We start from the raw sequence: 13434 nt of genomic DNA, 5'->3' as shown, positions 1-13434 counted from the left end.
ACACTCAAGACTGTTTTAATTAGAACGATGCAAGTTGAGGGACGACTTGATAGAGGTCTACAAGATTGAGAGGCATGGATAGCGTGGATGAGCAGGCACTCTTCCCAGGGTGGAGGGGTCAGTCACTAGGTGGCATATGTTTAAGGTATGTGGGGTAAAGTTTAGCGGAGATGTGCAAGAGGGCTTTTTTACACAGAGGGCTAGTGAGTGCCTGGAACGCGCTGCCAGTTGTGGGAGCAGATACAGGAACGGCTTTCAAAAGGCATCTCGACAAATACATGGATAGGATGGGTATAGAGGGATACGGCACTAGGAAGTGCTGAGGGTTTTGGCCAAGGGTGGCATCATGATCGGTACAGGCTTGGAGGACTGAAGGGCCTGTTCCTGTGCCAGCCTTTGAAGCATCCAGAAAAACCATCCTCTTCGGAACTCAGTGTTTCTTCAGCTCTGCATTCTTCTCTTTACGTATTACCAATGGTGCCATTTAGGTCTAACACTCTGTAAGTCACTCCTATAAATGACCCTCCTTCGAGATCATGCTTAAAATCTGCCCTTTCGACTAAACTTTTGGTCACCTCTATTGATAACTTCTCTCTTTAGTTTAATTTTCTTTTCAATTATGGAAGGGCCTTGGGACATATTTTACTTAAAGATCCTATATAACTATAAACTGATACAAGGAAAATAATTGTAATTTGTTTGGTTCATTTGCCTTCCTGGATAACTAACTTAAATCTGACTTATACCTCAGTTTTTTATTAACTCCTATATGTTTTTTAAAAATTACACCCTCAAGGTTTTTGAGTTTTTAAGGTATGAAGTACCATTTTCAACAGGAATAAGTCACATTATCTTGATAAATCCTAATACAATTTACAGAAACTGCTGGAAAACACTCAGCAGGCAGCATCTGTGGAAAGAGAAACCAAGTTATTGTTTCAGGTCAATAACTGTTCATTGAAACAGAGTGAAAACTTGAACAACCAGTTCTGATAAAAGGTTATTTATCTGATAATTTAACTGTTTCTCTCTTCAGGGATGCTGCCAGACTTGCTGAGTGTTTCCAACATTTTCTCTTTTTATTTTGCATTACATGATTGACCCATTCAAAACATCTCTGTATTTCCTTGCTTTAAAAATGCTTACGTTTGGCTGCTTGTATTGCATTTATACCTGTTGACCCATTTTCTTCTGGGACTGAAATCCTTCTGAATCTGGTTGTGTTGACTCTTACTTTAGTATCATTTGCAGATTGATGACTTTACCATGATGATAGCAAATTTTGTGCCTTATCAAACACTCCTGATTTAAGAGCATTTAATCTTATATAACCACTTCTTCACAACTTTTTATCTGATTGTTACTAAAACTGATCTCCAACCTCTTATATAGGTGAATACAGAGTAATTGTTCATCAGTTCCTATTTCTTTGTCTCCAGTTTAAGATAGCCACTTATTTTACATAGGTCAAAATTTCTTCACACTATGTCTATTGCATCTATATTTGCAAAATATTTTTATTAAAATATCTTTTGACCATATTTCATTTTAAATTATTATATAAATCTACAAGTTATTTCCCATGTCATTTTGTTATGTATTTTGAATATGTTACCCGTTCCTGACTAAACCTTATTTCTCTTTATGCTTTTAACTTTATTCAGATGAATTTCAACTGCAACTTCCCCTTTTTCTTTTTGAGATTTACTATTTATTCACTAGGCTTCTCATACATTTGTGTTCCCATCAATTTTCATTTTATTTTCCTTTAGTGTCTGAATTTTATACGTTCGATGTCTCAAGTGTCATTGCACTACCTACATGTCCTCGTGTCCATTTCAAATCTGATCGAGTTTATCACCAGAGATTTCTTGCCTCCCAGTTCCAATTTAATATCTAATATCTGACTCATTTCTCGATATGTGGGCTAGAGCAGCCTCTGACTGAGTTGACTGATCAGCACAAGATGTAATGAAACAGGTCCTACACCACCCTAAGAACATATATGGCTAGTTTTCTTTTCTCGGTAGCTGTTACTCAGTTAATTATCTGGGGAATATAAATCTCCATTAGATGGGCTTACGACACTCTGGGCTAGTGCAGGATCAATTCCCGCCCCACAGACCTCGGAGTCCCAACATAAGTGAATTAATCAATAATTCATATGTTTTTCTGAGATCTTTGGCCCTCAACTGCTCCAATGACTTAGAGGCACCAGATTTGGAAGTAAAATATACAAAAAAACTTTATTTATAGCAGGAGAAGAGATAAACAGGTAATAGAAATAATAGAACAATGGTCTAGTAATCTAGCTATTTCCCCAAACCCCGTCTCACCCACCACCCAGACACACAAGACAGACAAAGGGTGAAGGGGTAGGAAAGGTTAGAAAATAATAGGGATTAAAACTGTGGGTAAGAGATGCGTATCTTCGCTGCTGAGGTTGTGGGTCTTTGTAGGTGATGATATTCTCTGGGCAAGAAATGTTGAAATCATTGGTTGATTTGGATGTTCTGGAATCTGTCATCAGTTAGACCTCGCGGGCGCAGGAACTCTTCTGGAGCGTCATTTTCACTTGTCCTACCTCCACCAGCTTGACTCTCAGTCTCATTGAGACAATCTTAGAATCCCCTGCGTGAGAGTTTAAAAGTGGGTGTTCTGTCCAATATACCTTGTATATTGTCTGCCGTATCCCTGGGCATGGTTCTGGCTGTGGTATGGAGAGAGAGAGATTAAAAAGGCCTGGACTTCAGGACCCTTTTAGGATTCTCAGAAGAGATATCAGCCTGAGCTGTTCCCAGCCTTCCTCACAGAGGTTTAACTTGTACAGGCCTGCCTGGAAAGAATGCTTGTAGCATTTAAAACATGAGTTAAACCTTCACAGGCCTGGCTGGATAGAGAGAGTGTTTCACACCTACCTCTAGCTGCTCACGATATATAAGCAGTAACTGTTCTTTCCAAGGTGTAAGTAGTGCTGAATTAAAATGGAGCCAGTGCTGCTTCTCCCCAGAAACCTCTGGGTTACTCTACTAATCACAATCGAGAATAGAGTATGTCCCATAATCCCAGAAGAGTTGATTGGCTGCTCGCCAAATCCATCAGAATTACATCATGGGACTATACAGACAGCGCCCCGCACGGAAGGGAATCCCTTGCAGCAGGGGAGTTTCAAAAGTCTGCAGTTAAAACAGTAGCTAGCAAAAATCAGCCAGCAAGACCGGGATTTAAAAAATACACCAGGATTAGACAAGGATTTAAAAGAAGATCCTTACAAGCACGGTATGAGTTTATGATACTGAACTAATAATTTGAAGATGTGACTTCAAATCCCGCCATAGCAGTTTGTGAATTGGACTTGGTTAAATAACTAAATCTAGAATTAAAAAATCTAGTAGTAATAGCGACCATGAAACTAATGGTTTTTGGTAAAAATCCAACTGAATCATTAATTTCCTTTCGGAAAGGAAACCTCCTGCCTTTGCCTGTCCAGCCTACATGTGATTCCAGATCCACATTAATGTGGATGAAGTAGCCTAAGCAAGCCGTTGTGGCAACTTCCTACCACCTTCTCAAGAGTAAGTAAGGATGGGCAATAAATCCTGGCTTGCCAACGATGTCCACAACCTGTGAATGAATAATAAAAAGTAAAAGTTGCTGAATACATCAATGTGATTCAGAATGGTGTTTAATGCCTTAAAATGTTTATTTCTTGTAATATGTAAAGACATATATATGGTAAGATACGACGTTGACGATTGTTTGTAAGATCATACTTATTTACTCTGTTCAGACTTGCAATCAGCAGCAGAGCAAACAAGTCGCAGTATAGAAACAAAAAGAGACCTGGCTCAAGACTCATCTCGGAATTTGGAAGCAAGTACCATAAATGGGGAATTTAAACATACAAGTAAGTGCTCAGACTGAATATAATGGTTGCAAAAGACTCACTGTTAACGTTTTCATTTTTAAAAATTATGCTAACATTTTGGAGGTGTATGTTCCATTGTGATTTTGAACATTCCACCATAATCTGTGTGCCATGAGTGTAAATATTCCACGCTGTCTCTAAAATTTCTCTCACTCACAATGATGTAAAGTTTACTCAGTGCTGTCTGCCTTGATAATTGATTGTCGTGTCATTGTTGTATTACTATTGACCTTTACAATTTAAGTGATGTGGCATTTGAAATATAATGTAGCAAATGATGAGGGAAATGTTTGCCTTCTGAAGGATTGCATGTCTTTTTACATGAATCACAGAAATCTAACATGCAAGTTCAGAAAACAATTAAGAAAGCAAATGATATGTTCACCTTTATTTCAAAGAGTGTAGAAGTTACACTAAGATTATATAGAGCCTTGGTGAGACTACACTGGGTACAGTACATAGAACATAGAACAGTACAGCACAGAACAGGCCCTTCGGCCCTCGATGTTGTGCCGAGCAATGATCACCCCACTTAAACCCACATACCCGTAACCCAACAATCCCCCCATTAACCTTACACTACGGGCAATTTAGCATGGCCAATCCACCTAACCCGCACATCTTTGGACTGTGGGAGGAAACCGGAGCACCCGGAGGAAACCCACGCACACACGGGGAGGACGTGCAGACTCCACACAGACAGTGACCCAGCCGGGAATCGAACCTGGGACCCTGGAGCTGTGAAGCATTGATGCTAACCACCATGCTACCGTGCTCTCCATGCATAAATATGCTTAAATATAATACAGATTTGATGGAGAGCAATGGAGGCTCACCAGACCTGATTCCTGGAAGAGGGATTGTCCTATGAAGCAATATTGAGCAGACTGGGCCTATACACTGCAGTTTAGAAAAGTGAGAAGTGTTCTAATTGAAACATATGGGGCGGTATTCTCCGCTCCCGATAAAAATCGGGACGGCCGTCGTGAAATCGGCCGAGCTTCACGATGGCCTCGGGGCCCGCTCCCCGCACCTAATTCACCCCCACCCGGGGGGCTAGGAGCGGGCCCCCGTCGTTCCCGGCCGCGACGGAAATGATGCGGAAACGGCGCTTTTCTGATGTCATCCGTGCATGCGCGGATGACATCAGCGCACAGACGGCACGAACCCGCGCATGCGCGGTGCCATCTTTCTCCACCTGGCAAGACGTGGCGGCCTGATCTTGCCGGGCGGCGGAGGGGAAAGAGTGCATCCGTTTTGGACGCTGGCCCGACGATCGGTGAGCACCGATCGCGGGCCTGTCCCCTCCCGAGCACAGTCGCGGTGCTCCCGTCCCAATCGGGCCCCTAGATGCCCCAAACGGGCATCTGCCGCCCGTTTCACGAATGCAGCGACCAGGTGTGGTTGTTGCCGTGGTGAAACGGGCGTGAAGGGCCGGCCGCTCGGCCCATCGGGCTCGGAGAATCGGCGTTTGCCGTGAAAAACGGTGAGCGGCGATTTTTCTGAGCGGGGGGGGATCGCTGGGGGCGTAAAAAATGTCGGGAGGCCCTCCCACGCCACGTGGGGAGCGGAGAATTCTGCCCATGAAATTCTTAAGGGGCTTGATTGATGTGTGGTGGATGTGTCCAGGAACCAAAGATCCTAGAACTAGGAATCACAGTGAGAAATGTATTCCTTAAAAGGGTTTTGAATCTTTGGAATTCCCTATTCAGAAAGCTGTGGATGCTCAGTCATTTAGTTAGTATATTTAAGGTCGAGATTTATAGATATTTCAATTTCGAATATTAAGTGATATGGGAATATCGTGGGACGTAAGTGAGATAGCAGGGCAGATTTGATCATGTTGAATGGCAAGGCAAGCTTTAAGGACAAAATGGCATACTCCAGTTCATGGGCTAACTCTCTGCTTTGCGGCGCCTGAAAAGAGAACCATGATCGGGCAGAGAATAGGGCGTCCGGCCAAAATCAAGGTTTGCGGCGCCATGCTCCGTCACTCCCTGGTGGCAAAACCGAGCTTTGACCCTGCACGGCGGCGGAGGCATGCAAACCCAGCATTTACATTGATTTAGCGTGTTTGACCCAGTATGCTTCTGGCTTCCACGATACTCTGCCCCTAGCAGGCGGAAGTCCCCCCAGGTGTGGTTTATTACAGGTATTTACAAACGGTGAGTGGGTGCCATGGCTGCTGAGGGGGAGAGGGAAGGTATGTGAAGTTTGAAAAACTGTTAAAAATTGTACCGCTTGCTGAGGGATGGCTGCCAGAGTCGTGGGGGGTTGCAGGGAATGGAACGACTTGGTGACAGTTCCATGGATTTGGGGTGTCCCCCTCAGGATTGGGGCGGCCTGGCCTAGGCTGCCATTGCTGCAGCATTTGTTTTAAATGCACCCATTTGGTACAACTTACAGGATCCTGGCTGCTCACTATACCGACTGCTCACTATGTCCTGTAAATATTCACAGAGACTTTGGTCATTTGGGAGCCCACCCAGGCCAGCCTTCTGGAAACACTCAGACCCCAGTGGTAACATCAACGAGATGGGTGTGGCTAAACACAATCGTGGCCCACCTGCTGCTGGCACTCATTAGAAGTGTTGCGCCACTGCAAGGGAAGCAGGAGAATAGCAGAGCTCGCCCCAAAGAAAGGACACATGCACTGTGGCCTTTGGCACTCTCCCTGGCAGAGGCCTCACCAGTGACACTATCAGCTAATTCACCCCACAGGACCACCAGCTTTCTCTAGATCCTGCCTGCCCACCAGGCTCCTGCTCCCAAACAGATTGTCACAGCCTGTTTGTCACACCCAAGACCAACATTACACTGCAGCTATGCTCCTGGCAGACGCACACTTCTCTCACTCACCCCCATCTGTAGGACAAGCCCAAAGACAATCCTCTAACCATGGAGGTGATTGATGGCACAGGGCGACCCTCATTATTGATCAAAATGTTAGCAATTGCTAACAGATAGTAAATTGGTCATCAACCCCTAAAAGGGGCCATTCCAAGCATACTTTCATTTCTTTTATCAAAATGGTTTCTTCTGCTAAACCAGCACTGCAACTCAAGACACATCTGGCCACCTCCTGAGGTTGTTTAGCTCCTGAAGCAGCTGGCAAAAATCACTCCTAGTTTGTCTCCAAAGGAACAATGCATTGCTAGATATTGTCTTTTGTGTAATTTAAAATTCACAGAACTTCTGCCAAAACCAACTCAAATAAATAGTATTTCATCCAAAAATGAAATTATTATTTTGAAGTTTGGTATTCCTTTCTTCACCATCTGATTTCTATTAGTACCTTTTCAGTTTGGTATCATTACTGGATTTATTCTCGTATGGATTCCTTTGTTTTAAACTGTTTGCATCTAAATGTGTGTCCATTTTTTGTTGGGTCTAACTCTTGAGTTGTGTATGCCAAATTATACACATGTATGAACATTTTTATGATGGTCCTTAAGGTTAAATATGCGACTAACACCTGTCGTCCAAGCTCATTCAAGATCAGCTCAGACAGTTGACAGTGAACTTTGATTAACAAATTGGACTGTTAATTGCCAGCATCATTTATGACAATAACATAACATCCATCACTTTAATGCACCCACACATTCACTGTTTTTCCTTTATGCACTGTTTGATCACCTTGAGTTTGTAGGCATGGAGTTACAGTGATGGTAGAGAGAGAAAGGAGGGTGACAGACCATAGAAAAAGAGCACTTTGAGATAATAGATGATAATCAGATGGAAGGAGTAAGCTGGTGTTGGAGATGCCAGCAGAATATTAGAGGTGAGATTAATGGTAGGGAGAGGGGAGGTGATGATGCTTGATAAGAGAGTAGAGGAAAAATAGTGAGACACAGGGTGAGAAAAAGGATTGAACACAGAGGGGATTGGGGATGGGACCCAGGTAAATGGTTTCTCTGTTTATATCAGTATTGTCCTGCTCTGGATGCAGAGGTGAAAAGGTTGGTTGAAGCCCAGGGGAGCTTGAAAGGAAAGGGCGAGGACCAGGAGAACAGGTCCCGACAGCGGAATATATGGATTGTGGGCCTGCTGGAAGGCATCGAGGACAGAGACCCGACAGACTATATCGCCCAAATGCAGGGCAATCTAGTCGGAAGAGACAGTTTCCCCAACCCCCCCCAGAACTTGACCGAGCACACAGATCGCTCAGACCAATGCCCAAGGCGAGGGAGCAGCCGAGTGCGATCATAGCGAAGTTGCACTGATACCAGGATCAGGAAAGGATCCTGTGGTGGGCCTGACACATGAAGGCGAGCACATGGGAAGTTCATAGAATCTGGGTCTTCGGGGCAGACCTGGCAAAGAAAAGGGCCGAGTTTAACATGGCAATGTCGGCACTCTGCAAGAGTTGGGTGCGATTCGGTATGTTATTCTCGGCCAGACTGAGTCACGTACCAGAGCAAAGAATATTATTTCAATACCCCGACAGAAGCAAATGACTTTGTACAGACTGACGGCTTGGACAGAGAGCAGGCGCGGCACGATGAAGGCGTGTCAGGGGAGGATCGCTGAAAGACAGAAACAAAATCAGAGACTTATAGTCTTGGTTGTGTGTTTGTGCGGGACTGAACTGCCTCGTTCTGACCAGAAAGACTGACACAGAAGAGAGCATGGACAAGAAAAGCAGGTGAGGGGGCGAAGAAGAAAAACAGGCAGTCAGAGGGCACCGACAAAGGGCTAGACCAGCCCTGGGAGGGGAGGTACCGTACTAGCAGGGAGGGCTAGCATGGGAAGACAGACAGTAAGGGGGGGCTATGGCGCGCTTCTCAGCAGAGAGAGAGCGCCTGGCCGGGATGCGAGACGCAGCGGTAGGGAGGGAGAGTGCATGTGGGGAACAGGGAGGGGGAGTCATGGGGAGGGGGGGGAGCACAGAACACACAGGGAATAGAACGGAGGAAGCAGACAGGAAGCAGGCCGAGGAAACAAGATGGCGTCGCAAGCAGCCACTTTGGAGGGTCCCTAAACAAAGGGAAACCCCGGATAGGGGCGCACCCACATGGCATACACACAGTTGGCGGCCATAAGGGAAACTCCAAGCGCAGGGGCCTGGCCTCGTGCTGAGAACAGTGACCGCGGCCATTTTTGACGGCCCCCTAACAAAGGGAAGCCCCGGAGTGCAGCGCCACATCCACTAGGTAAGTATGGTTGATCCTGCAGGAATGGGGGGACAGAAGCACTCCCATCAGGATAGACACCTGGAATATAAGGGGACTTAACGACCCAGTGAAAAGATCCAGAGTCTTCGCCCACTTAAGAAGCCTGAAGGCCAACATAATCCTCGTGCAGGAGAAGCATCTTTGGGAGAAGGACCGACTGCTGGTAAGAAATAGCTGGATGAGACAGATGTGCCATTTATGGGACAACGGCTAAGGGAGGAGCCATACTGATTAGCAAGGGGACTAGGTTTACGGAGACTAGGATGGTTGCGGACTAAGGAAGACGGTATGTCATGGTCAGCGGTAACCTAAATGGGGCACAGGTCGTAGTGGTAAATGTGTACGTGCCTAACTAGGATGACACAGACTTCATAAAGAAGACAATGGCGGAAATCCCCAACATTGACTCACATCGACTGATTATGGGGGGGTGAATTTAACTGCCCACAGGACCCGCTGACTGACCGATCAAACCCAGACAGGGAAAAAGACAGGCTTGGCTAGGGAACTGGGAACATTCATGGATTAGATGGGAGCAGTGTACCCATGGAGGTTCCTGCACCCTGATGAGAGGGAATTCTCGTTTTTCTCACCGATTGACAAAGCATACACCCAGAGCAACTTCTTTGCAGTGAGGAAATCGGTGCTTCCAGAAATAACAAGGGCGGAATACTCTGCGACAGTCATCTCCGACCACGCTCCAGATTACATGGATATGAGGTTGGAGACGGGCTGTGCCCAGCGCCCATATGGAGGTTGGACAAGGACCTCTTGGCCGACGAGGTCTTCTGCCAGGAAACATCATAGGCCATATGCGACTACGTTACTAACAACCGGAACGGGGAAGTCTCACCTTCCATGTTCTGGGAGGCACTGAAGGCTGTTATCATGGGGGAAATTATAGCCTACAAGGTTCGCAGAGACAGGGAAGAGAGGGTGGCCAGGTGACAGTCGTTTGTCTCCATCCTGGAAGTCAACAAAGTACTCCGAGGCTCCGACCGTGGAGCTTCTGGCGGAGAGGAAAAAACTACAAATGGACTTTAACCTGCTATCCACTAGGAAAGCAGTACATCAACTCCGCCAGACACAGCAAACCTTCTACAAGCACGGAGAAAAGGCCGCTTACTGGCTCACCGGCTAAGAAAGCAGGCAGCCACGAGGGAACCAAAAGAGGTCAATCGGGCGTTTTAGACTTCTACCGAAGGCTGTACACTTCCGAGCCCCGCCGATGGGGACGTGGGGATGAAACAGTTCCTCGATGGACTGGACATGCCGGTTGTGGGGGAGAAGAGGCAGGGGAGCTGGAAGCCCCAATAGTTCAGAGAAATCATGGCGAGCACCAGCTCCATGCAGGCAGGAAAGGCGCCGGGACCCGAAGGACTTCTATAAAAAATTTTAACCAGCCCTGGCCCCCCTTCTAAGGGACATGTTCGCAGACTCTGGCGAGGGGCACCTTGCCTCCTACGATAACACAGGTCATGATATAGCTGATACCCAAAAACGACAGACCCGACGGAATGTGGATTGTACAGATCCATTTCGCTGCTAAATGTAGACGCGAAGATACTCGTGAAGGTTCTGGCCAAAGGGCTGAAGAACAGCGTACCAGGGTTGGTCACAGAGGACCTGGCGGGCTTTATCAAGAGTAGGCAGCTTCCTGTGAATATCAGGCAGCTGATGACTATAATAATGACCCCACCCAGGGAGAGAACACCAGAGATATCGTCTCCCTAGATGCAGAAACGGCCTTCGACAGAATTAAATAGAAATACCTCCTTGAGGTACTGGAGCGGTTTGGGCTAGAAGCAGAGTTCACGTCCTGGGTGAAAATCCTGTACAACGCTCCCAAGGTGAGTGTTCGTACCAGGGATGCCCACTGTCCCCGCTCCTGTTTGCCCTAGCAATTGAGCCCCTGACGATCGCTCTGCAAGATGTGAAAAGCTGGAAGGGCATCCAAAGGGGAGGCAGAGAGCACACAGTCTCACTCTATGCGGATGACCTGCTCTTCTATGCCTCGGAACCGCAGGAAGGGTTGAGAGCAATCATGCAGCTCCGGAAAGAGTTCGGAACCTTCTCGGGTTATAAACTTAACCTGAGGCATTTCCGTGAACCTGAATGGGGGAGGGACTGAGTTGGAGGGACTCTCACTCAAACTAGCCCAAAACAAATTCCATTACCTGGGGATCCAAATAGCCCAGGACTGGACATAGATTCATAAGTGGAATCTGATCAGCATGGTGGAGGAAGTCAAAAAGGACCTACAGAGATGGGACACACTCTCGCTCTCCCTGGCAGAGAGGGTGCAGACGAACAAATTCAACGTACTGCCACCTATACCAATCTTCATCCCCAAGGCCTTCTTCCACAACATAGACAAAATGGTCATTGTGTTTGTGTGGGAGGGTAAGAATCCAAGAATTCCCAAATCAACACTGCAGAGGCCAAAAGTCATGGGCGACCTGGCACTACCGAATTTACAATACTACCAGTGGGCAGGAACGGCAGAGAGAGTGAGGGGATGGATACGCAACACGGAAGGGGTGCGAATGGAGGCATCTTCCTGCAAGGGAATGACCCTCCGGGCCCTCCCACGGCAGCACTCCCACTCACCCCCGACGAAATACACATCCTGCTCAGTGGTCTTGGCTACACTAAGGACATGGAACCAGATGAGGCAACATTTTGGTTTGACCGAGATGGCCCCCATCTGTGGAAACCTTGGGCGCGATTCTCCGCAAATCCGGCGTGTCGTGAAGGCTGGCGTGAAACTGGCCGTGTTTCACGCCAGCCTCGGAGCTCTGTCCTGGGACCTGATTCTCCCCCCCGGGCGGGGCTAGTATCGGGGCCGGGGGAACCACGGCGACGCGGAGTTAGCGAACGTCGCTGACTCCGCCCGCCAAGAGTCACAGCGGCTGACGTGCACGATGACGTCAGCCGCGCATGCGCGGGTTGGACGGCTCCAACCCGCGCGTGCGCGGATGACGTCATCACGCAGACGCGTCAAACCTGCGCATGCGCGGGCCGTCATGCCCCTCAGCCGCCCCACGGACTGATCCTGCGGGGTGGCGGAAGAACAAATAGTGCGCGGGTATCGGACCCGCTGCCCGCGATCGATGCCCACCGATCGCAGGCCCGTGCCACCCTTGGCACGGCCATGGTGCGGCCGTGCCAATCGGTGCCATGGTTGTCCGGGACGGGCACTTTGCGGCCGTTTTCACGAACACTGAAAGCAGGTGTGATCGCGGCCATGAAAACGGCCGTAAACTCTGCGGTATTCGGCCCATCGGCCTGCGGAGAATCGCTGTTCGCCGTAAAAAACGGCGAGCAGCGATTCGTGTCGGGGGCGGCCGGAGGTGGGGGAGAATAGCGGGAGGCCGTGAAAATTGTCGGGAAGGCCCTCCCGCTATTCTCCGACCCGTCGTGGGCAGCGGAGAATCGCGCCCCATAAGTTTCCACCAGCCATGTTCGACACCACTTTCAAAAATGGAGACAGGACGGGGAGGATGCTGACAGTCAGGGACTTTTACATGGGGGACAGACTAGCGACACTGAGCAAACTGACTGAGGATACGGAACTACTGACAGACGGAACTTTGACACCTCCAGGTAAAGCACTTTCTCTGCAAGGTGACAGTAGGATACGCCAGGGCCCCGGGAACCACATTAGTGGACAGTAAGGAAGCGGGAATTTGCGGGAAAATCTACGGACAGCCACTGGACAGGGCGAAACTGCCACTGGACGAAGCCAGACGAAAATGGAGACACGAACAGGGGACACTGGTGCAAAGCACTGAGCAGCGCCAACTCCACCTCCTCCTGCGCAAGGCTCAGCCTCATGCAGTTCAAAGTAATACACAGAGTGCACCTAACCAGAACCCAAATAAACGGGTTCTTACCGGAAGTGGAGGATAAATGTGAACGCTGCCAGCGAGGCCCGGCCATCCACACCCTCAGAGTGGCAATCTTCAGGGTATCAGAACACCAGAGCTACACATAGGGAAGACGGCCGATGCCCTAGCTTTCGCTTCCCTAACCGCATTTCCATAAAGCATGGGGGCAATTCGTCGACCTGTTCCAAGACCTGTTCAAAGCCAACGGCGGCTAGGGAAAAAGCAAGAAATGGGAGAAAGCAGACAGAGGCACAAATCGAAGGGGAAGGGGGCAGGAATAGAGGAGGAAATACAGGGAGAATAGTGGAGGGAGAGATGGTGGGAAGCCCCCCCCCCCCCCCCCCCCCCCCCCTCCCGAACCCACAAGGCCTGCAACAGAAACATAAAGGGAAGAGGAGAATCGGAGCTAGGGGACAGAACAGCCTGAACATAGGGGGGT

General features: G+C 48.1%; 1 protein-coding gene across 3 annotated transcripts in view; it reads left to right on the top strand.

Moving 5' to 3' along the window:
- atad2b (ATPase family AAA domain containing 2B) overlaps nucleotides 1-13434 on the top strand; it is a 193172-nt gene that overhangs the window by 136272 nt on the left and 43466 nt on the right. For all 3 annotated transcript variants that reach the window (XR_005461013.1, XM_038800192.1, XM_038800193.1), the window contains exon 24: nucleotides 3791-3907. Coding sequence is in view for 2 of the 3 variants with exons in the window: in XM_038800192.1 (XP_038656120.1) it covers nucleotides 3791-3907 (117 nt within the window). In the remaining variant the exon portion in view is untranslated. The remainder of the gene's footprint in view (nucleotides 1-3790; nucleotides 3908-13434) is intronic.

This window comes from Scyliorhinus canicula, chromosome 6, assembly GCF_902713615.1.
Source record: "Scyliorhinus canicula chromosome 6, sScyCan1.1, whole genome shotgun sequence".
Classification (NCBI taxonomy): domain Eukaryota; kingdom Metazoa; phylum Chordata; class Chondrichthyes; order Carcharhiniformes; family Scyliorhinidae; genus Scyliorhinus; species Scyliorhinus canicula.
The sequence above is the reverse complement of the archived record's forward strand: the minus strand, read 5'-3'. Positions and strand labels throughout refer to the sequence as shown.